The sequence below is a fragment of the Copadichromis virginalis genome, linkage group LG19 (assembly GCF_057382275.1).
Source record: "Copadichromis virginalis isolate Kocher_CV1m ecotype Utaka linkage group LG19, C_Virginalis_male_GT1.1, whole genome shotgun sequence".
NCBI classification, from domain to species: Eukaryota; Metazoa; Chordata; class Actinopteri; order Cichliformes; family Cichlidae; genus Copadichromis; species Copadichromis virginalis.
This window is the reverse complement of record NC_140636.1, coordinates 27,393,101-27,417,878: the sequence shown is the minus strand read 5'-3', so window position 1 is coordinate 27,417,878 and position 24,778 is coordinate 27,393,101. Positions and strand designations below refer to the sequence as shown.

The following is a 24,778-nucleotide window of genomic DNA, read 5'->3' as shown; positions in this document are numbered from 1 at the left end:
GCATGTGTGTATCGACTGTGTGTCTTCCTGTGAGTATGTACACCTTGGACTTGTGTGTCATCCTTTGCTTTGTACTCCTGGCTTTTGATGGCCAGCTCCACTCCATACCCGGACAGATACACCTTCTTTCCTCTTGACTTCTGCAGAAGAAGAAGAAAAATAAGAAAAGATGGGACATCACATGCTTATAATTGTGTCACACACAGAAAACGCTTAATTGCAATTAATTGCATTTGCAAACAGATTAAAAGACACAGTTATGCTAACCTGATGACAAAACAAAAATTTTTTTTTTTCTTAATGTAAAAAGCTCTGTGAACGTTCTTGTGTTCCCACTTGTAAAAAAAATAAATCCCACTCACATTATAAATGCATGTGCTTGCTGACTATCTTTCATGTGCAGACAACCAGCTTGCTAAGTACTTAAGCCACTAACTGTCCCTGGTCTGGCCCCAGAGCTATATGCACAGAGTAAGAGTTAAATGTTACAGCCTTTCTAGTGCCCAGGACTTCCTGCCTGAAAGACAGATGGTGAGAATAATTTAGCATAATCAGGGGGAGGAAAAAAAGAAAAACACTATCAAATGGATTTGCATGTGAGGGGAAAGTAATCCAACTTGAGAAACTTGCAGTCTAGCATGAGGAACTGGAGAAGCTCTTTTCATCCCAGGTGTAAATGAGGACCGTCTTAAACTGCAGATTTTTTTTTGTAAGACGAGGATAAAACACAGGAGCCCAAAGTAACTTTGGGATTTCACCACATGACTATAAACCAACTTACACTTATAAAACTATTCCTGACATGGAAAACATTTGCTTTATTGATAATTTCACATACCGGTAGTAGTGACCTAAATACGCTCAATCTCAAACTATCTATTGTGATCTTCTCATTTAAATTATATTAGAAGTAAAGCAATTCTTACAGGCAGGTAGTGGCGAAGCACGTAGGTCACCGAGCCTTCATTAACTTTGGATAGAATGACTTGGTGAAGCTTCTGGAAATCTGCCGTCCCAAACTGGGCGTAAAGAATCACAACAGGAGCATCTGGATTTGAACCTGGGTATTTATGATCACCTTTAAAAAGATATGGCTTTGTCCTGGAAGAGAGAAAAAAAATTTAATCTTAATAATATAATTCGTAATCCTTTTGCTTTAGATGTATGTGACTTTTTTTTACCTTTGAGGTGCACTTTTTAGGAGTGCCTCTAACTTCTCTGCATCACAGGTCTTCTCTCCGTGGATGCTCAAAAAAGCTGAGCAGCCAGAAGGAGGAGGCTCAGTGGACGCTATCTAAAAATATACACCCAAAAAGCATAATCAGTACTAATATCATCCTACTCACATGTATGCTCAAGCCTTCAAAACAGCTTTAAATTGCCCTGCTGTTACCTGTTGGAAGGAGTGTACTGTTGCAGAGTAAGCTCTCAGTGAGAGTGCGAACTTCAGCATGTTTAACTGGACGGAGCTGAGCAAGGCACTGGCTCTCTTCATGATCAGATCATAGTAGGCCTGATCTGTGTCTGTGTGGGGACAGCAAATGTGCACACGTAAGATTTCGGTGTGGTCTCGCCCCTCCCTAGAGGACCTATTACCCTTCATATTTAATTACTGTAATCTATATTAAATAGCTTTGCAGAATTCACAATTCAGAATAATCCTTTTTTATGTTACACTGGGCTGTGAGGCAATAACCACAGATCTTATCTCGCTTCAGGGTCACGCTCCCTGCAAGCAAACTTTCTTCTAATTCGCTGGGCCTCACAAACGGAAGGTCTGAACAGCAGGTGGACGGGGCTGCTGTGCTGAGAGAATATCTGTTCTCACTTACAACATAAGGTGCCATAATCAAAAAAAGGAGAAAAAACTGTGTTCAGAGCAATCTGAAGCCTGAGTTTTCACTGGGATTACTTGCACAAGCGCTGACCTCAATATCGGAAAATCTGACCAAATTTAATATGAGTAACCACCACTGGTACAGTATATATAATAAAGAGAATAAGGAAAAGCATAATAGGTCCCCTTGAAATTGTGTTACAGCAGTTCTGGTCTAACTGAGATACACTTTTTATTGTGTTATTGCTCCAATGAGTATGTGGCTAAAACCCCGACAATGCAATTACTGCCAAGATGCTGCATACACATCATAAATTCAGCTGCTCACAGCGCAGAAACTAAAAGTGAAATCTTGTCCACAGAGTCCAAAGTTTTACTTTACCGTCATGCTCTCCTTCTATGTTTTGATTGGCCTCTACAAAGTCCCAGAACTTCTCCTGGCTCTCCTCTGCCATGAACTCACTGGGGAAGGAGAATATGAAAGTGGCGGTCTCATAAGCTGGAAATGCATAGTGTCAGCTACTGCAAACAGCACAACACCTAAAGCCCTTAATTATTCACAGTCTTCCTCAAGGACATATCAGTGAGACAGAAGTGTAGTTTAAACTCACTTAGAGGACAGTCACATGAATGACCTCAGAACACTGATTTATCTATTATCTCCTTTTGAAATGTAATTTATATGTAATGCAGCCAAAGTGCTGCTCCCTTTGAGCAGTGCAGTGTCATACCTGGCCTCCAGCAGCAGCGGTGTATCAGCCCATTTGGTTGTAAGAGTGGTTGTGACAGCCTTTGAGTCCGCACCCCCAGATGCGACAGAGAGCAGCGAGAGCAGCACGATCCACAGAAGCCACATCCTCAAGCCTACACCTGAGGGAACAGAAGAGTTGGGAAGTGAGGCTAAAGATTTCCACATTGCTGTTAAAGTCGAGCTCAAAATAAACAGTGTGAATGATAGTATCATCCCGCCCATTGTGCTATGCGGTAGTGAAGAACGGAGCCCACTCAGCCACCAAAGTAGATTATAATGTTATCTGGCTCTGTACGAATTGGCTGAACATCTCACTGCCAACAGAGATAAAACACAGAGGCAGATCCTAACAAACTACAAGCTCAGTGACCACAAAGATGCCATTGAAAGATGAAGACAATAAAAACATGGAAACGGAAATACAACACAATATGTAGCCACTGTCAAACCTTTAATAACAATAAATCATTTCCTTTAACAAATTCAGCTCTGTTTATGCAGATTTCCAAGAATGCAGTTAATTATCTCTCAAATAAAAACATACAGATATAACATACTACAACTACTGTGTATAACCAACATATATTATTAATTGTATATTAATAACATTTAGTTGCTTACACTCTGTCCTAATGCGTTGGTGCTACTGTTTGCTGACACTTTTATATACTAAAGATGACCTTTGAATTGAACATATTTAAACCTTGGTTTTCTTCATGGATGGGGCCATATGGACTTAGGGAACACAGGGATCAAATGAGGCCGTCTATGTGCAGTTCTAACCTTTGTACCGTGGTGATTTTTTTTTTTTTACCTAGAATTTGCTTCAAAAGACCCTCCGTAGGATACAACATCTCAACTCAGAGTAAAAGCTCCTGAAACAAGGAAATGTTTCAAAGAGACCTCTGAAGAAAGAGCAACAGCGCTTAAATAGAAAACACATGTTGCCATTTTTACACATTTTTGCTTATCATATAATTTCATTTTTGCTTATCATATAATTTCATTTATGCTCTCATGAGTTCTTGCAAACAACATTTCCAAATGATATTATTTTTAGCAACTTATATTTGGATTTCACCTTAATTAAACACCAAATATTCAGTGGCTGTAAGGGCACTGATTTTAACATAATTGGTTGATTTTATTGTATTTATATTGCACAGCAATATGACAAAAATAAAGTTAGCCTTCCTGAGCAAGGTCGATTTAAGTCCCCACCTCACTCGTTTATTGGTCACAAGCAAAAGGATGAGATGGTGGATGCAAGTGGGAGAAATGAGCTCCCTCAGAAGGGCGGCTGGGATTGCCCTTAGAGACAGGGTAAAGATTTCAGTCAATTGAGAGGGTCTCAGAGTAAAGCCACTGCTCCTCCACATTGAAAAGTGCCAGTTGAGATGGGTTGGGCATCTGATTAGGAAGCCTCCTGGGTGAGGTGGGTATGTCCTACCAGGAGGAGGCCGTGCGGTAGTCTCGGGACACACTGGAGCAACTATATCTCTCAGCAGCCCTAGGAAGGCCACGGTGTTCTCCCAGATAAGCTGGAGGAGGTGGCCTGGATAGGAGGAAGTCTGGGTTTCTCTGCTCAGGCTGCTGCGCCCGCAACCCGGCTCCGATAAACAGACAACAAAATAAATAGATGGAAGGAGTTAGTTCTTCCTTTGCGGTCTTTTTATGTTAGTCTGTTAACTAAACTACACGCAAAACTGTTTCAGTAGCAAGGACAAACAATTCTTATATTTTAATGGACAAAATGAGCGTTGTTTTTGCCTTTGTATGTATTTGTAAGACCACAGTATGGTGGGTGAACTCTAATTTCTGACGGCACTGAACGATCCATTATTCAGTGCCACAGGGTGTGCATAACAGGCTTTTATCAGCTTTCCACTGAATAATATTGAGATCTGATCAAATCCTGTTATTAAATAAAAAGTCTGCTCAAACAATAAATGGTTCCAAGTTAGTCATTTAAAATTAAAATAAACAAAATTAATATTATTGTTTTACACATATGTATGATTATGTGGTCTAGACTTTATAATCATCTTAATAGTAGGACACATTGCGCTGCTTCAACAAGTGTAGTGTCAGAAAATATCCTTAAGACTCCTTATTAACATCGTGATACCGCCTTCAGCAGTGCTGCCGACAACATAAGGCTTGCCAGGCACAGTAGGATACTGATAATTTGCTAAGAAATTCAAACACGGTTGTGAAGTGTTCACCTAAAGCAAGGTACCAGATCATCTCCTCAAGCTGTGCAACTGATTCTACATGTTTGACTACTTAGCAATTATACAAGAATACACATAAATTAAATATTAAAGAAAAGAAACACCTGGTCATTATTTATCACTTCATGGGAAAAAAACTGTAATTAATCTAAACAAAGCTGGATTTTTAAACATTTTATTCCTCATATTATGCAGAATCATTTACCTGTGCAAGTTTAGCTGCAAATAACATAACACAATGCTTCCTATTCACGATTGTAAAAGTTATATTAGTTATATTTTATCGTATGTTAATATGACAATTTTTCTTCTTGCTTTTGGGATGCACAGCTATTAACCACACAGCAATGTCAGACCTTGCCGATTACCGTGTGGAAACAAAATAACATTTACCAAAGGTGGTGGCTGAGGTTTACTTTTTTTGTGTCTGATCATTTTTTGCCCTGGATCAGAGCTCAACAAAGACAAATAAACAGCAATGAAAAATTAATGAAATAAATAATTAATGCTGGTATCAGGATCATCTGTCAAATTTAAACATCGGTATGATGCCAGGTTTTCCATATTGTTGCATTTTAGAAATATTTTTTTAGGAGTTCAGTATTTAGAACGGCTTAAAAAAAAGCCTTAGAGCCTTTAAAGGCCTAAAGAGGATGCACCAGTAACCTTGTTTCTTTGTGTTACCTGGCTCAATAAACTCTAAAAACCTGGTCAGAATTAACAGGTATCAAAACAGCAGTTATCAGCTTTGTCTACTAACCTAGACCTTTCGCCTCAGGCTCTGTGCATGTTCACATATAGCCTGATACTATCAAGTATCATTTCACTCTTCTTCCACACAAAATTGATCAATCGAGTGCTGCCTACTTCAGTCAGAGACATTATTACAGGAACTGGTGATAGAGATCTCCAAAGAATAGACTATAAATATATAATGACAAAAGCCAGCACCAGTAAATGTAAATGTGTCCTGCCAGTTCATCTTTACAGCTGTTCAAATGCTTTTAAACACAAATATCTAATAAGCCAATCACATGACAGAAACTCAATTAATATAGGCATGTAAAGTTCTTCCCCATTCTGATGGCAGAAATGAGGAAGAAAGGGAATAAGACACAAATTACCACTGGTTGTAACCAATGTATGCAGAAGAGCATCCCTGAATGCACAAAACATCAAACTTTAAAGCAGGCTGGCTACAGCAGAAGGTACACAGTGAAAGAATGGACCCATTCTGCATCCTATCAGTGGTTCAGGCTGGTGGTGTTGCTGTAACTAATCCAATATCACAGTAGTTGGAAGTTATCTTGCTATGGTCAATAATGATACTCTGCCTGGTAGAAGGGGCGAGTGTGTTTTTTGGGCCAAAAGGGCGAGTTCAAATACCCTACCACAAAACAACCAATGGGTAGTGAACCAGTGGTTATGTATAATCTGCTGGGTACACTACACTTCATTGAAAGACACCTGGGTGACCAGCAAGTCAAACTCTAAATAACTCTAAGATATAAGGTCTGAGAAGACAAAAAGAAGAGACAAACTGACGAGGAGGAAATGCATGAACCCTTCATCGCCATATCATAACGTTACAGATTTCTTTAATAGTGTTACGCTTAATTACAGCAGAGCAGGATGCTGAGGCTGTAAACAAAACGTGCCATCATTTCTATCCAATGGGAGAGTTCAGCGTGGCTCATCCGTCCAATGAGTGCACAGTTTGGACATCCGGGCTGTCTCAATGACAACCCTCAGAGCTGTCATAATAGCTGTAATCACGAGTTAACTGCTAATTGTAACAAACACCTCACACGTTCAAATTTTACTGGTTTAACCAGCTCTAATGTCTGCTATATTTACTCTTCAGAGCCCATTCAAAGCCGGAAAACTCACGGCGAGCTAGCGCTACCTGAAATTAATGCTAGCTAACGCCTCCCGCACAAAAGCAAAACTGCCCGATTGCACCTGTTTTTGTTTACTTACACGCACAAATTGTCAAATTCTGTTGAAAAGACAATAAACAGCCTTAGCTACAAGCGTATGAAGCTCCACAACACAGAAAATTAATGATTTAGTCTCACCGAAGCCGGCTCGGTAGCTTCCTGAATTCATGATCCGCTGTGGAGTGGGCGGGTCCTGACAGGCTCATTAGGCAACCACAATGTTGCCTGTTCAAAATTACTGAACCTCTCAGCAATAAATGATTAACTAATAAGACGTGCCTTAGACGGTGAACTGCAAATTTCGCTGATAATTGATTCACTAATTAAAAACAAAGACTGTCAAAATCCTTTTTCTTTTTATATTTATTATTATTGTTGTTGTTAGTGTTGTTGCCTAAAATTATTTTCCTGATTTAAGTAAACTATGTGAAAGGACATTATTTTTTAAAAGTGTAAGAAGTGAGAAGCAGAAAATACATAATTTAATAAGCCGTATTATTAAAACCACTGACAAAAAAAGCAGCACCCACTTAAAGATATTTGAAAAGAAAGTATTGCCAGCTCTTGGCAATAGCACTAACCAAGGACTTACCATTGTCTCTTTTAGCTTGTTTCCCAATGGTCAGAGGTGGGAAGTAACAAAGTGCTTTAGGTAACAAACACTTTTTAATACGGGCCTGACAAAGGGTGTAATTATCTTAGAATTAAATGGAATTTCCACGTATTATCACCTGGAATTACAATATAATTATATTTACCTACAAATACTTAGTAGTAAATAGACTACAATAAGGGGGTAATAGTTCAAGATTTAACAAGAAAGAAGAATTATAGTGTAAGTCATTTTAAGTAAATTTCCAGGCATTTTGTATGGTTAATTTTTAATTTTACATCTTACAGTGTAAATATACTGTACTTTTTGGGGTGCCGCTGTATTATGTAGTAGCTTAACCTTACTTATACTATATACTACCTAATACTTCTGTGCATCACAGATGTTCCACTATTCAACTGTCCTCCTATATTACATATAAACATGTGATTAAAGACTGTTGTCCCTTTCCTACTTAGAAAAAATTAAAATAAACCCACCAGCAAAAACTGCAGGACATAGGCACATTTGATCTCTATATTAATGGAGATAGTCAAACTTGAGTTCTTTCTTTCACAATGATCAACCATCAATCAGAACTTTCAAAAGGACTGTGAGAAAACACAAATGATTAACACAAATGAAGAAAGACTCCAATAGAATATTTTTTAAATTTTTAATTGTAATTCAAACTCGAACACAGTTACAATAAACTGCTCTTATTGGCTAAAGACAACGTTATTTAGCCTTTTCTATTTGTACAGTTCAGTCATTTCTTTGCTTTTTGTGCTCTCTTCTTTTGTTCTTAGACCTTAGTTTTAAACAGTTGGCAAGTGATTACTGGAGGTTGCAAAGAGGTGTACAGTGCTGCATCGATCTGCTTGTGATTGCTGTGGTCTTCAGCAGTTTGCATGGAAGATGCAGACATGTCTGTAAACTACTCGCTGAACAGTGTTGAAACTGTTAATGAGACCAGCTGAAATAACAAGACATTCCTAGTCTACGGTAAGAATGAAATTACAAGAGAATTGATGTGAACTACAAGAGGGACCTGTTTGTATCACGATGGAAGAAATGGATGGACTACATTAGAAAACGCAGGCCAGTTTTTGCTTTTGCTTTAGATTTTGACTTTGTTAACTACTAGAAGACTAGAGGAAATATTAGTTATATTAGTTATATTAATGGAAACAAAAACACACTCCCTATATTTATTTATTTATTTTTCTTTCCTTTTTCTTTTTCCTTATGTATTTTTTATTTATGTTGTTTGTTATTTCCTGTTTTGCTTCTTTTTCTTTTTTTCTTCTTCTTTCATTCTTATTGTATGGATATTTTAGTTGTTTAAATATAGAAAAAAAGAAAAAAAAATATATGTACTGAAAGATAGCTGAAGTTGATGGTATTGTATAGTGATTCTAAAATGCCAATAATTAAAAAAAAAGAAAAAAAAAGAAATTACAAGAGAATTAAAAACGTCATACAGTTAGAAGGAAGTATTTATGTGTTGAAAATGTGTTTAAAAACAGTAAAATGTTGTCTTGTTTAAAAAGTGGTTTATGCTAAGTATTTGTAGGTAAATATAATTACATGAGATGAGATGAAAGAACCAAAAAAAGCATATAGTTCATGCATTATTTATTATCTTTTTGGTGCAGATGTACAGAAGTTGTGGTTGCTGTATTACGGCATCTAGCTTATGCTACAAAAAAGGAATGAAAGGGGTTGCTTTTGAAAGCATATCATTTCAACTACAACATTTCCCTGTGTAGTTTTTCTGTGCAGTGTGTCTGCTAGTTAAATGTGCATCTGCTGTGTTTCTCAGAAAGACAAAAGAATGACTGATAACTTTACTCAGAGATGGAGGAAGAACCATCCGTTCTCTTCTGTTCATCCTCATAAGGGTCCTGGGAGAGCTGAAGCCTATCCCAGCTAAATTTTGTAGTTTTGTAAGTTTGTAATTCCTTGCATTTTGAATTCTTGTATTTTTATATTAGTATGACATGAGGTTCAGATAGCTTTTCACAAAAATACCCAGTAGAAATGTCTTCCAAAGAGCTCCTGTTTACTTTTATACTTTGAGGACATTTCAGAGTCATTACTTTTTAATTATTACTTGAGCAAAGAAATTGAATCAGTATTTTAACCTTTATCTGAATATTTTTTTAACACAAGCATTTTTAAGTGTAGAATGCCTGTGCTTTTGCCACCTCTGCCAATCATGCACCCTGCTGTCTCCTGTTACAGTGCTTTCTTTTTTTATATATATATACAGAGGTTTCTCTTGTCTTATTTATTTTTCTTTTAAAAATGCGCTCTTTTCACTTTTCACTTGAGCCGAACGGGTTTGCACACAATTTTGTTCTACTTAAAGCACAATGACAATAAAGATTCTGACTTCTGTTACCGATGTAACTGACACATGCACAAGATGCACTTCATAAAACCAAACAGGACCTTCTTCCATTGCTCTATGAGTGAATTCTGACACCCATATGTCCACTATGGGCCTTTGACAGTGGTCAGCATGAGCAGTCGGAAAGGTCTTGAACTATTTCCAATTTCTTAATATTTTGGATAAATATTTATTGAAACACGAGGAAACATAAATAGGAATACAGTAAATCAGGCATAAGCAGAGTTTGTAAGATTTTAACAAGCTCGAAAGTCAATATCTGGTGTGACAATATTTATTCTTCAACAGGACTGTAGAGCTGAACTCCAGGCAGTCTCTGTGGGCCTCCTTTCTTTCTTGATTCGTGTGTGTCTTGCACATCTTATGATTTTGTGTTCATAGACCATATTGCATAAAAAGAAAATCACTGATACATTCATAAATATGCACGGTTTGTATGGTTAAATAAGTTTTGCTTCGAGTATTAAGTTTATGATTGTATTATTTTCTTAATTTATATAAGAATTCATGATGCTTATGGTTTATAAACAAAGTTTAAAAGTCAAATCTGAGTTTCTAACACGCTATGTCTGCTCCTCATCCTCACCATCACCCTCAGGGCGGCCATTATTGTTCTTGCATATTCACTTCCATCAGCTTCTATGACTTATATCTTCTGCTGCACAGACAGCCTGATGTTGTTTTCAACCTTTTTGGTGCTATGGCACATCAAAGGTCAGAGACTAAGGGACATCGTAATGACTGTAAATAATGAAATCATCTCGATAATAGTCCGTTTAAATAAGTATCCAAACCTACAGTATTTGTGTTTATAGACCTGCATCAGTGTAATTATAGTACCTTGGCTGAGTTGGCAGAAGAGCATTATGTTACAATGCATTAGGTTAAATGAGGTTTATGATATGTGCAATGATTTGATATATAATAGCTATTTTCTGTTAGTGTTCACTCTAACAGTCTTGTGGATATACTGTGTGATTAAGTAAAACATTAAATGGTTTTCGAGGGTGTACACATGTTAGTGTGCTGTCTGATGGTGTTTTATTAGAACTAGAAAAAGATAAATAAATCTATTCATCCACATATAACTGACAACCTACTTTAAAAAAAAAGGTTACATTAAAAAGCAGAGTCATTGTGGTATTTTTAAACTACTCTTTCAACTGCTTGAAATTCACTGGCTTCCTCAAAATCTCTTGCTTACCTCATGGCATACCAATTAAAAACTGTGGGCCTAACACAGAATAAAGCTTAATGCTGCCTGACGATGGCTTTGCTAAGTTTTCAACTGAACCTGCTACCAGAACATATAATTCCTTGGAAAAACTGTCAATTGCCACTATATGAGCTCACCTTGTGTCTCATCTTGAATATCTGGAGTCTGTTGTTGAAATTAAGGGCCACGAATTTCAAGTTGTGCTGGGTCATTCTGATAGATATGGAGTCACATTCCACATTGCCTCACTTTCTTTACCAGCTGCTGATAGGTGAACCAAGCAACTTAACCTGTTACTGACTTTACACAGCTGACTTCCCTTAGTTTGCTTACTTTCCTCCCTTTCTTTTGTTTTTGATACGTTTTGCTTTTCTGGGAATACAAAGGACTGGACTAAACTATTTTGTCGTACTTTGTAAAGGGTGAAAGGGGCATTAGAAAGCCTACACAATCCTTTTAAATCAAGGTTCAGTCTCCCAACTTATTTATTCAGGCAGCTTAATTATGATGCTAATTACTTGAAACAAAGTTCATTTCAGCCTTGCAAGAGCCCCTCCCGCCAGCATCCCCCTGGCTCGTCAGTTCACTTTACTGCCGCTGTTCTTCAACACGACCTGAAATGTCTTATTCAGCTTTCAAATAATTTCTTTAAGTCGTCTGCAGGAATAGTTCTCCAGGCTTCTTGAAGGGCATTCAAAGCTCTTCATTGGATAGCTGCCTTTTGTTCCGTTCTCTGTCAAGTTGATTGCACACTGCTTCCATATTATTGAGGCCCACGCTCTGGGGAGGCCAATCCATGACTGACAGTGTTGCATTGTTTGTTTTCTATCCAAGTATAGTTTTACCACATTGGCAGTGTATTTGGGATCATTGCTATGTTGAAATATGAAGCTGCTCCCAACCTGCTGCTCTCCTCATGGTATTGCATGGTACATTAAAATCTGACAATGCTTTTTTATGTTCATAATAGACACTCACTGTTGTACCTCTCTCATGACCGTCTCCATACACTTTGTCTATGTCAAATTAGGATCAATCTTTACAGTCCATGACCCTGATCTCACTCAGATACTATACTTGCCCATCAACTTCAAGGAAAAATTGTTCAATTGGTGCCAATACATCCAACCCCTTACACATGTTTCACTATGATAAGACACATGTTTCACTTCCTAATGTTGTGACTGATTAGCATGCATATTCTGAAGTCAAGTCTCCGGTGCTGATCCAAATCTGAAAAACTCACCTGTTGTAGAACTGTAAAAGAGAGAGCATTGTTCAGTGTGTAGTGGCTGTTGAGCTATATGTATTTGGGATTCTAGGTATTACTCTGAAATGCAGCTCCTGGAATTACATATTCTATATGCACAGTGTAATAACCATGGGAAATAAATCCTTCATTCATACCTGTCCTTTTGGTTAAAAGTATTTGTTATGTGGTAATGAAAAAGTAGATAAACTGAAAACCCTCTTATTTTGAAAGGAGCACCTGGGATCATTTTGTAAACCTTTACCTTGAGTTTGTGCGATATCTTTTAGATAGACAATCCCTGTGGGGCAGATTTGGTAAAATGTGCCAGACTGCCTTTCTACCTGTTGTGTGGTCTTGATAAAGAAGATGAAAGGTACGGAGACAGTGTCCCAGGGGGCAGAGACATGGCTCTTGCATTTTCATTTACTCGCTCTAGCAGCCTAAATTAAATTGGACAGTTGATCCTCCAGAGGGAGCAGTTCCAGGGTTTGATTTAACATTATATAAAAAGCAGCAACATTAATTATCCTTCTGGTTTTGACCTTCATTTTGACGTGCCCATGCGGACAGACTCGCAAAATCTAACACATACACAGAAAACTCAGCCATATCTCTATTAGGACAGGCCTAAACATCCCATTAGTCCGCATAAGTATAGCTAAAACCCGTCTCACACATGCACACACACATTGCCCACAGGGCCTGTTCATCTGTCAGGAAGGTGACATCTTCAGATGAATTATGGGAGATGGTTGCCATCTTCTCTGGGGTCACATTCGAAATGGCGAGCTCGGGCTGTGGGCTCCCTCTCCTCACACTATCGCACGTCAGCCATTTTAGAGGTTGAAAGCCTCGACGGGGGACCAAAACGACCTCAATTAAACCTCCATTAATATTAATACATTTTGTCGTTTCACGTGAGTTGCTGCTAATTAAACGTGTCCCTGACTGTATAATGAGGGTCAGCTGGGGTCACTAACATGAAGCTAATTCACCACATAACAGCGACCAAACACTCTTTGCTGATCTGAGCTCGCTTCCTATAAATACACCCGGAGACGAGGACCGTTTTGTTCACACCCGTACGTAAACATCTGCGCAGGTTCTCAGTCATTCAGGTCACGGTAGTCTCGAGAGCTTGAAAAGAAGGAAGGCAACTGGACTTCATCACCACAGCTTAACTAAACAATGTAGCATATGCTGTGCAGGGCAGTGAGGAGTGCTTGGATCTCTACGCAGGAGAAACTTCACAAATGCATGGTGGTGGCTTACGTCAACCACCTACAATGCATTGCTTCAAGCCCCACTCACAAATTTACCTCAGGTGACGTGAGTAAGTCAGCCAAGGTCTTACAGTAGTTTCACCCTTAACCCCCAGTGATGGCAATGATCCACACCCTCACATGATCAATAACGGGTCAACGATCACCTCTGAAGGGGACAGCCCCCACTAGGCTTTAGCTGGGATTCTCCAGCTTTTAGCTTTAGAACTGAAGAAGCCTCTTGAACGAGAGGTGAAACGTCTCCACAACTTAAAGGTACAATATGCAGTATCTCACCACTAGATGTCAGTAGATTGCAGGCTGGGTGAACTGAAAGTGGATAATCCTGGCTTGGTGGCTACAGTATGACAACTCTGGTCATTCATCTGCAGTGAGTGTAGGCTGTCAGTTCGCTGTTCGCCTCAGCTGTTAATATATAGTCACGTTTATTTACTCTTGCACAGAAACTCTTACATGGCGCTTTCACAAACCGATGCCTGCACCTCTATATTTTTAATTGATTAATTCAAAGTTCATAAGAATGCATTAATTTGTTGGGAAGCCTTAATTACACCCTGATAAATGTATATGTTTGAGTAAAATATTTGCTTAGTCCATTAAAAATGTTCAAAAAACAACATCCAGGTGCTTTCTTTTGAGAATGCACACGCTTAATGAGCGCATCACTTTTTCCCTGCACTGTAGCATTTTTTTGTGTTCTCTGAAGGATCCATGTGTCACTTAATGTGAATATGTTATCCCTTTTAAACAGCCTTTTAGATCTCATGGGCTGGCCCAGCCCCTGTGGGTTTGTGTCCTGTTACATTTCCCCAACATCAACATTTATCAGGCTTTTATGTTGAGGTTAATAAGTTTGCAGCAGATCAGCTCTTTATGAGCTCCTGTCCCACAGCTCCAAAGCTCCACACACACACACACACACACACGTGCGTGCAAACAAACATAATGAACACACATTTTTCAAGCCTAATAGGATTGTGAGATCCTTCAGATTGGACTCCCACTAGTGTAAGTCAGCAGAGCACTGCCTGGGAGGTTAGATTCTTCTGTTCAATCCTGCAGTATCACGAGAGGTGATTTGGTGTTGACCTGGGAGATTAGCCAGACGTGGAGTGGAAGGTCAGATAACAGCCCCAGATGGTCCATCTAATCATATTTATTTTATTGCTAAAGGGAAAAATGCGTACTCCCACTCTGGACTGCTGTCTCTCCCTCACCGCCCTCCGCATTCACAATCTGACAAAACAGGGTACTGAAACTCTGCAAATTGTTTGTGTAGAGAGATTTATCCACATTGTATATCTGGCGATGAGGGTCTAAGCCATGCCACTGCTGGAAATGACTCAAGCCCGGACACAAAGACCAAACTCCATCGTGACCAGCTGCCGGCGCCAACAGGGCAGTCCTCCAGAACTACAATAGCCTGGCTCAATGCACGTAAGGGAGCAACTCGGTATGAACTTATCTGCAGAATTCCACGCTGAAAATAAGCAGTAATAACGCCAGAGTTTCTTTGTTTACACGGCGCACGTATGGGACCAGCACTGAGGAGCTGTAGCCAGTTTGACCTGCTAATAATGGACTGCAGCCAGAGTCCGTACAATCAACTTGGAGCTGGATTCCCACTGCAAAAGCGAGCAAGCGCTTTCTCTCCCAAACACTCACATGCACACATTCAGCCGCACAAAAGCTGTCCACCCCTCTGCAACGGTCGAGCCATTATTGTTTGTCCAGTCCAGCTGCACTTGGAATGACAGCGACCCAGAGCTAGGGGGAGGATTAAAGACTGCGTTCAGTCTAATACACCATTTGCCAGCTGCCAGAGAGGCTTCGCAGCTCTTCCTTTTCCATCCCGCTCTTCTGTTCGTATGTCAGGCAGAAAAAAAACAAAAAACCCCAGCATCTCTTTCCTCATGTCCTACATAAAGACTCTCTCTGATTCCTCATCTGCTCGACACTCTTGCTCTTGTCCGTGCCAGCTTTGATCTCCCTCCAGCCAACTGGCCCTGCTCGTCACTGTCCTGGCAAATTATTTTCTACGCCTGCCTCGATAGGTCAGAGTTGAAGCTCACTGGTGTGAGGCAGGGTGGAGGCCTCTCTCCTCTGGAAGCTCAGCCAAGGACACGGAATTATATTTATACAGGCTGTCCTCTTCCTCACAAACACCCACCTGCCACAGCAGAGGAAGAAGCATATTTGTGTGCATATAAGTGCATCAGGCAGGCTCAGAGTGTCTGCACATTGAATTAGGCTGTAGATCACTGGCGACAGGACTGAGGACCGTCATTAGGTGGGGGAACGGGCATCTTTATGGGGTCACAGTTTTGCAGTTAGTGTAGGCAAAAGGTAAAAAAAAAGAAAAAAAGAAAGAAATCCTTTAGTTACAAATTGGCCTGTGAATGGGAGTGTGGAAACCTGCAGGTCTCGGCTCCCACTCAAGCTGTCAAAAAATCACTGAGTGTAATTGAACATGTGGCTCGTTTTCAAGTTCAGTACCTTGGCTGTAATTTCCAGCTAGAAAAAAAAGAAAAAAAACGGGAGATATTTTTCATGCTTGATAATAAAGTGACAGAATGGGAAACATCAGAAATGACACGCAGTGACAACCACAACACAGCCCGGTCTGTAAAAATGAAATATTTTAATTGGTGGCTTGATGATTCATTTTTGCAATCATAAGAAACAATCCCAGAAATATGCATACAGAAGGAGCCAGAGACAGACTGCACACCAACTCAAAAACAAAAACAAACAACACACATCTCTATCACACTCTTTAAAAAAATAAAAAGCATGATGCTAGCGACACCCGGGTTGCTTCATTGTCACAAAGAAAAATGCTGTTAAGACATCAGATATACACAGAGATCAGACACAAAAATCTGAGCATAGCTTCAGAGCATCGGTAACTGGAATCATTTCGGTGAAAGGTTTGAGATTTCCTCTCACACTCTGTTCAGGTACGGGGAGTGTTTTTGAGGACTACTACACTTGAAACTGGGACGCTGAAAATGAAACGCTCTTGAGATACAGAATTGGTGTCTTATTTGTTCCGAAACCACTAATGCGGAGCCAGATATTATTGGTTTCGAGCCAAAACATGGACTAATGTGAGTGTGACTCTGAAAAAGAAGTTGTGGGCAAAACGCCCGGAGCTTAGGGGGGGAAAAAAATAAATAAAAATCTCCGGTTTGAAGAATACAATGACTGAGACGGAAAAATATGAAAAAGGGAGCTCTCTCGTTCTATAACCATTTTTCCTCTCCCTAATGCATTACTTTAAAAGAAGCATATTGACTCTGGATGTGTCCCAGTACATTTTCATCATCCCCCCTCGCCCTTGTTCTTTTCTCCTTCATAAATCATCCCTGATTTAAACAGAGCTGATCAAATAAAGAGATCTGCAGGAGGACAGGAGGATCCGGCCTGTTAAATTTCAGCTAAATTGTTCCCTTTGTTTACAAAAAAAATAAAAATAAAATAACGTTAACAACCAGATGAATCATCTTATGTATTTGGATACCAGGAAAGCAGGTTGTTTGCCTGCATCCTTTGCCTGAGGACACAAACAGCGGACTACATTCAGTTTAGATTCTTCCCGTCCCACTTTTACATTCTCTTCGTTTTCCCGCTTTATTGCTGACAGTGTTTGCTTGCAGGCAGGGTCGATGAGGGATTTTTTCCAACTCCAATCCACTTTTAAACCCAAATTCTTTCAAAATGCTTCCTTCCATGCATGTGAAACAAATACATTTATTGTTTCCAGCCTGTAACTCAAGCCTAAAGCGAAATCCCACTGTAGCACAAAGTCTTGATTAAGTGATAATGAACAGATGTAGCTTTGCACCATATTTTTCAGTGAGCTGGGCGCTATTAATTTGATGACCTTAAAGTATTGATTATATTCCTGAGACGTGTTCAGCTAACCAGATAAGTTCCCAGCAGTTATAGAAAGGAAACAATCATTGGCAGAATACAGAAAATTGCAGATATCTCTCAGCTGCTATGGACTTAATGTCGATTAGCTACAGATGACTGGAAACTGCTGCCATTAGAGCCCCATCTGTGACCACGTCAGAGGTCCTACGCAACCTTGGGCTTTGAACTCAAAATCTAATTTTCTTTTTACCTGTGATCTGGATAGAAGTTGTGTCTCCAGTTCTCTTTGTGGTGACTCAAGCAGCTACTTACTGTAGAAAACAATAAAATGATGACCCTGGGCTAAAGACGCATTTAAATCCGATCTTTCCACAGGCTTCCTGCTCGACCTGTGCCAGTAGCTGGCACGCTGCGTGGAAATAGTTTTTCAGTCTTCCCCATGCAAATATTTAACTTTTCAGTTAAAAAGCTGACCCCTGTGGGAACGTGGAAAAGCCTTTGAAGATACGGCCAGCTGCTGGATAGCACGTTTGGATTCCCTCCTGCAGTTTGCATACATAACGCTACATGACCAAATCACTGAATAACATAGAGGGGAACTAAGGTCACAAAAGGAGAAAAATCCCACTAAGCTTACTTATGACTGATTGACAAAAATGCACATTAGGATTTTAAGTGGTCGTACTGATAGTCTTTATACGTAGCCTCATCATGGGTAACAGACAAAAAAAAACAAGGGTTAAGGACAGGTCGCGGGGGAGGAGGAGAGGGGAGGGGAGTATTATTGGCTTGCATCACTGTGAGGGTCGCACTGCTCTGACATGCTGCCCTCCACAAAAACAAAAAAGGCATTATAATTGGTCATGAAGCCACTCACTCGCAAAACTCATCGCACATCCTCTGTCAGTCAGTCAGGCACACTATTTACAAAGGCATACACATACGCCAATCAAAGGCATACTGTACATACTATTTACACAAACACACGCACTCTTGCAGAATTGCACTCATCCACACAGACTCACGAGTAGTCAGAGAAATTACTGTAGTGTAATGCAGACATAGTATCAGCAATAATTATGGTGACTATGATTCCCAGTACATAGAGGCACTGCTACCTCGCCCTGTCCGTTCTTCAGGGTAAAAAGACAGCTCCCACTAACGAACCGCGGGTCACCGGCGCTGTGGGTGCCCTTTCAGCAGGTAGGGTGGAAGCTTCTTTGAGACTGCTACTTTTACAACGCAGTCAGAAGGTAAAAGAAAGAAATGGGAATAAACGGTGAAACTGAAAATGCCACCCACTGCAATAAGAGCTCACATTGCCATGGTGACCAGAAGTTCCATGGCTCCCATCTCAAGCATTTGTCTGAGTTAAGGCTTCCAAAGCGCTTGCCGCTCACACAGTTCCTGGCAACAACCTGCAGCACACTTGCTCCTCTCCCCTCCCTTTGATTTCCTCGCACCTATGTGAGATTCTGCGCTGTAATTGGCTGTCATTCTCTGCAGGATGGAGACCAAAAAAAAAGAGAAATAATGAACTTATCAAGCGACAAGGGCTGTGGAAACCTTGACTAGAAAAACAAAAAACAAAAATTCCCACCCCTAAGAAGCAAGGCTTCAGTAATGGCTATGGTCCATAGTACATCAATCTAATCCATTTGCTTTGACTTATAAAACAAATAAAAACAAAGACATAAAGGAATTACTTTTCTTTAGGCAGCAATGTTGGTCTCAGTGTTATTACAATTGTGCTTTTTTTTAAAAAAAAAAAGCATCAACACAGAAGGAAAAATACAAATAAATTCATCCTAAAATGAGAATGTCACTATTTCATGGCCAAAGCATGTTCATGGGTGAGATGACAGATTTTTTTTTATTTCATTTTTTTATTTGTAAAGCGGAAAGCTTTTATTACACAACTTTTCTTTCCATCTTTCTGGGGCAGTCTCTGACGCACCTTTTTCTTTGTTCGGCCCAGCAATCAGCACATTTTCATTGCTCTCCCAGTTCCTTTGAAATTGGAGAATCCAGGAAGTAGACTGGTCCTTTATTTTCTCCTTTCTCCCTCTTTCTTTCTTTCTTTCTTTCTTTTTTTGCAAGGATTAGCAGGAATTCACAGACTTAAATTCATTTTCTCATGCTCCATATCAGGCCATAGAGACGGAGAGGAATACAGAAGGAGGAGCGGAGGCGGGAGTGCTGGTTGGGTTACTCAGCTGTCAGCGACTTTTAAAAATATCTCTCCTCTGCTCAGTCAGTAATGATGATGGGAGAGACAAAGAAATGCACAGGGGAGGAAAGGTCAAGCAGGCGCTAATAACAACTGGGCAAATCTCAATAATGTGAGCTGATGCAATCGACCAAGCTCAGGTTTCCATAGCAACCCACTCGGATTCTGATTCCCGCAGCCCAACTCTGGTAAAGTCAGTTTTCTTTTTTTTTGTATTTTTTTTTTCCAGTCAGTCGGGTCTTTGAAGCAGGCGCCACTTTCTGTGAGTGTAAGTGTGTGTGAGTGTAAGTGTGTGTGTATGTGTTTGCATTTCACATTACATATGCATGTCTGTTCTTTGTTCTCATTCTTCTGCTACCAGCGGTTGATGATCTGGTTCATGTAGTCCTCAGTGGGGAGCCTGCTTCCCGCCTCCTCCGTTCTACCTCCCTCCTCGCCCTCCTCCCGCTCTCCGTCCCCGTCCTCCAGTGTCGACACCAAGCTCTGCTGGCTGCGGGAGGGCCACAGGCTGATGCCCAGGCCCTGGTGGCTCTGTTGCATGTGGTTCTTGATGCGCTGCTGCCGCCTCTCCTGCTGTCTGGTATACTGGTAGCGCTGCTGGAACAGGTCCCTGGCGTAGTCGTACAGCTCCATGTCCAGCTCGTTGAGCTCCTCTATACGCTGGACCTATTAAGAAGAGAGCAGGAGAAATTTAGCTGGGTGGATGAGATGGAGAAAGGGGGGGGGGGGGGGGGGGGGGGAGAGAACAGGGAAGGCTTTTATTAGCTTTTCTAAAAGTTTCAATAGCTCCAGGTTTCTTCTTAGATTGCACTGATTTCTAATCGGTATTGTTTCCATAAGATTTTTAAAGTTGACCTCTCACTCTAGTTTGAGGAACCAGAAAGGGTCAGTCATGGCGGACCTTTTTGGAGCACAGTGACCTGACTGCGTCACGCTCTACCTCGTGCTCTGCGTCAAGGACGGCCTGGCCGCTTGCTGACAATGCAAAAAACACAAAGTGTTCCCTTATCTGGAGTGTTGATGTAGGCGGGAGTAAAAAGAAAACTCTCTGTGGAGAGATGAAGGTCAGAACACAGTGATCATACTTGACACGCGGCTCATCTCCCTTTTTTGGTCAACTAAACTCACAGGGGAAGTGAGATGGATCACAAGTAAGGCCGATATGCTTGGAAATGCATGGAGCTGAATGTATTATCACTTTAGCCATGGTATTGGATTGCTCTGGGATTGATGTGGAAGCCTTAATTTCTTCATCAACTTGTGTCCACTCCTAACCCAAACACTGACTCTGGGGACACAGGGATATTTCTTTGATTAATGACCCATCAATACTGCTCAATATTACAAACTCAGGCCCAGAAAGTTCCCAAAACACTCAAGGCACAAGCCCAGAAACTAAATATAGTCTCAGTTTCCTCCATGCGATGCTGGGAAAGTTTCAAAGTTGGAATTGCGAAAATATCCCATTGTGACATTTGATCACATGCTTTATAGCGCGTCTGCAGAGAGAGGGAACTGAAAGAGAATGCATCGCCAGCGTGGAGACAACAGAAACACGTTGTTTGGTTGTGCCATGCAGCTGGCTTTGTAATCTGCTGTGTGCAGATTGAACATGGAGGTGGGGGGTGTGTGTGTTTAATTAAGAGAATCCCTTTGAAATCTGTGATGGAGTGCTGGATATCATTTGCGAGCCATGTGTGGGATAACAGGGGGAAGCGACGTGATGCGTCGATGTTAGAAAATCTGAGGCGTTTGATCAGCGGCGTGGGGGGGGACACCAGCAAAAGAAAGCCAGGGAGAAGGCGCACAGCTATCTGAGAACAGGCGTCGAATTATTTAGAAACCAGTTTCAAACAAAAATGACTCACTGAGATCTTGAAGGGATGAGGGTAAGAGTGGGCTTTCAGCAGCTTTAGAGGAGAGTCTAAAGTAAACAGTCTCCGCCAAACCTGCTGATATAATTATTTGAATTCCTTTAAAAAAAAAAAACTAATTCAGCTTCGCAAAGATTTAAACCAATTTTATAACCTACTTTTTAAACAAAATGCGACACAAAACGCCACATCTGTCGGAAGCATATTTTATATTCTCTGCTCCAACTGGTTTTGATGTATAAATCACCAGTCTGCTGTATACTGGAAGATTTCTCTTTTCTTTCTTTCTTTTTTTTAAGATGAGAACTGAGCTTAAAAACTCCCACACAAGTGTGAAGAACATGTTTAAAGCTGCTGTTTTCTCAACAGCAACAGTCATTCCAACTCATTTCACAGCAATATCAGACTGCAGACTTTTCTCTCCGTCTCTTTTTGAAATTTCCCTCCCCTTTCTTCATTTTTCGTTTGAGCTTATTGTACTTCTTCCTTTTTCTTCCAGTTTCTATTAAAAAAAAGTATCTGCCAAGTAATACAAATTTGAACGCAATGAGAAATAAATCATCTTAAAATAGAAACAGCGTGATTATAGTATAAGCTGCTTTAAAATAATTGCCAGAAAATTCTTATTTTTGAACAAATAAGAAAGAAAGGAATGTAATTTTTATTTAACTTTTGTTTGTTAATTTTTGCTACATCTACTACTTTTGTTACTTTTGTGCAATTTATTTAGGTTTTTCAGGGGAAAAGAGAACTCGTATATCAAAGATGATACATCTGGCATTATAGAGTTACCGGTAAATACAATGTTGCACTTACCGTAGTGTTGTCCAGGTCCACCCCTGCAGCCCGCGTGCTGTTGTACTGCATGAAAGGCCTGATGAAGCGCAACCTGAAGGTTCGTTCAAAGAGGAACTGTGTTTTCCTCTGGTACTCCGTCAAGCCAAAGAAGGCCATGTCTCGCAAGTTCTTCTTGGCAGACTCCAGGAGAAGCTGGGCCCTCTTCTTCTCTGGAACTGTGGACATGTTGTAGCAGCCTACGAGACTCAGGTCCGCCAACATACGAACCTAAAGACGGGAGAAAAGGACGTGAAGGCGGCTGTGCGAGCCCATGGAGTGTCTGTCACTCACTGCATGTGCAACAGAATTTATGTAGGTGGTACAAATATTACTTGGATTTTCACTATTCATCGTCCAGCCTTGATCCTGAAATCTTTGATTTTGCCGGCACATCATATGTTATCTTTAAAATGTTGGTATCAGTAACAAATTTCCCTCTGAAATTCCAGTAGCAGGAGCAGATTAGAGCCAAGAAAATTTTGCTCCAAAGTGAGAGATCACTTCATTAGCAAGGGTATACGGGGGGGGCTGTTAAAGTACAGTAAACAAACAGACTGGACATAAATTTGGATTCACTGCATGCACCATAGCCCGCTGGTCTATCAGGATTCCTCAAGTATGCATGTGTGTGTGTGTTTGTGCGCGCGTGTCGCATTTATAAGTCATAGGACCCTGAGTAATAACACCCCGAGGCTCAGATGAGATAAGCTGGCCAACACGTTGAGGTGGGAGACTGAGATAGCATGAGAAAACGAGGTGCGAATTTGAGGTGTTTATGACCAGAAGGCAAACTCCTGACGGTGTACTAGTAAATGTATGTGTGTGTGTGTGTGTGTGTGTGTGTGTGTGTGTGTGTGTGTGTGTGTGTAAGAGAGAGGGAGAAAGATCTAGTGTATTTTCACTCATGCAGATTTCATCTTACAAGTGTACCAGGCACTTTTTATATGTAAGAAATGAAATAAAGTAGTAGGAGAACTTGTTTAACTTTAATTCAAGCCAAAGTGCATCTTTGCTGGTGTTTTCAACATCTGTACAGTAATTCTCACGGTGATAAAGCAACCTGATAGGAGAGAAGTCAGGCCTGGTGATGTGATGCAAGTTTGATGGACCATTTTTGACCATTTGTGTGAAAACTGTTAAAAAAATCTGTATCTATAATAATATGAATGTCCAATTTCTTTTCAAATATCAGTATTGGCCTTAAAAATCCTATATCGGTCAAGGCCTATTACAGTGCACAGGTTTAACTTATTTTATTGCTTATTTTTAAAAAGTGACAGCACACAGTTAAAAGTATTTGCACAGCATCTAATTTGCATCCATTATCCCTGGACAGGTGGATAAAAACAACCACACTTCAACTGAAACGGCACACAAGACTGCACAAAAGTCCATCAGTATTAAATTATGAACCAAATCAATGGATACAAAGGAATAACTCCTGGTTGGACAACGTTTGAGGCTGGTTTTATACATTACAAAGCTTTGTGATTCCATTATGTTTATGGTATGGATTTTTGCTTCCTCGCTACTTTTAATAAGAAAGCAAACTGAGCTTTTTTAAGCTGTGGTACCCGATCACCAGTCGCTACCACTGCCAGGACAGGCCACACATCTTAGAGGAGACAAAGCAAGACTACAGACAGTTTTAAACATCAGGAATAAATGATAGTAAAATAACAATCTAGCTCTATGAGAATTTGCCAGTACACCTTCTTGTGTGTTATGAGGTCAAATAAAAGGGAAAAACATGGTGTACAGAAACTTTTCCAGTGATTTGAGACATTTGGTGTCTGATGTTCTTAAAGTTATTGAGATTAAAATAAACATTGATGCTTATGATCCCCCCCCCCCTCTGTACCTGTCTGTTATTGGCCAGGTTGTAGGGACAGTCCATGAACTGTTGCAGGGTGCACCCCGACCAGTCGGACCCCTCGTAGCAGGAGGGCAGCTCCTCGGGCGTTGGGGTTCGTCCATCGCACATGTGCAGGGAGGTTTTCCACGTGGCGCCCCGCTGCACGTGCCTCCACTCGCTGAGGTAGCGAGACACGGGGTCCCTCAGCAGAGTGATGTAGTAGAACTTTCTATTTGGGGACAAGGATGGAGCAAAAGGGAGGAGAAAAAAAAAGCAGAGGTTACCTCAGTTGTACAGAACATTTGGTGTATGCACAGTTAAAGTTTTAAGTGAATTTTATTCGCCTCTTTACACGCATCAACAAGAACGCTAAATCAACACGCAGTTCTTTAGCCGACCATATGGTGGCACTGTGTGCAATGGTTTCCCGAAGCAGTTCATTGTGCATGCTCCTAACTCAGGGCTTCACACTGAGCTTGTCATATTTAGTACCACATTATTTGCATTTACTAGAAGCAGCTCCGTGTTGCACAAAAGAAATCTGGGTGGAAGACTGGAAGCCAAACTGCAAATGAGCACGGG

At 40.5% G+C, this 24,778-nt stretch overlaps 2 protein-coding genes across 3 annotated transcripts in view; both read right to left on the bottom strand.

The window, feature by feature from the left end:
• The window catches only part of uggt1 (UDP-glucose glycoprotein glucosyltransferase 1), a 31,797-nt gene extending 24,843 nt beyond the window's left edge, over positions 1 to 6,954 (bottom strand). Inside the window, exons 1-7 of one of the 2 annotated variants that reach the window (XM_085442549.1) lie at positions 6,901 to 6,954; positions 2,569 to 2,707; positions 2,220 to 2,299; positions 1,394 to 1,524; positions 1,182 to 1,294; positions 927 to 1,101; positions 44 to 140 (exon numbers count right to left, since the gene is read on the bottom strand). In XM_085442549.1, the coding sequence (XP_085298675.1) occupies positions 44 to 140; positions 927 to 1,101; positions 1,182 to 1,294; positions 1,394 to 1,524; positions 2,220 to 2,299; positions 2,569 to 2,707; positions 6,901 to 6,931 (766 nt within the window). In that variant the 5' untranslated portion in view covers positions 6,932 to 6,954. The remainder of the gene's footprint in view (positions 1 to 43; positions 141 to 926; positions 1,102 to 1,181; positions 1,295 to 1,393; positions 1,525 to 2,219; positions 2,300 to 2,568; positions 2,708 to 6,900) is intronic. The other variant, XM_085442550.1, reaches the window with a different exon arrangement.
• A 9,188-nt stretch (positions 6,955 to 16,142) lies between these two features.
• Positions 16,143 to 24,778, bottom strand: part of hs6st1a (heparan sulfate 6-O-sulfotransferase 1a) — a 58,576-nt gene continuing 49,940 nt past the window's right edge. Inside the window, exons 2-4 of the mRNA XM_085442338.1 lie at positions 24,203 to 24,425; positions 22,321 to 22,569; positions 16,143 to 20,296 (exon numbers count right to left, since the gene is read on the bottom strand). Of these exons, the coding sequence (XP_085298464.1) occupies positions 19,985 to 20,296; positions 22,321 to 22,569; positions 24,203 to 24,425 (784 nt within the window). The 3' untranslated portion in view covers positions 16,143 to 19,984. The remainder of the gene's footprint in view (positions 20,297 to 22,320; positions 22,570 to 24,202; positions 24,426 to 24,778) is intronic.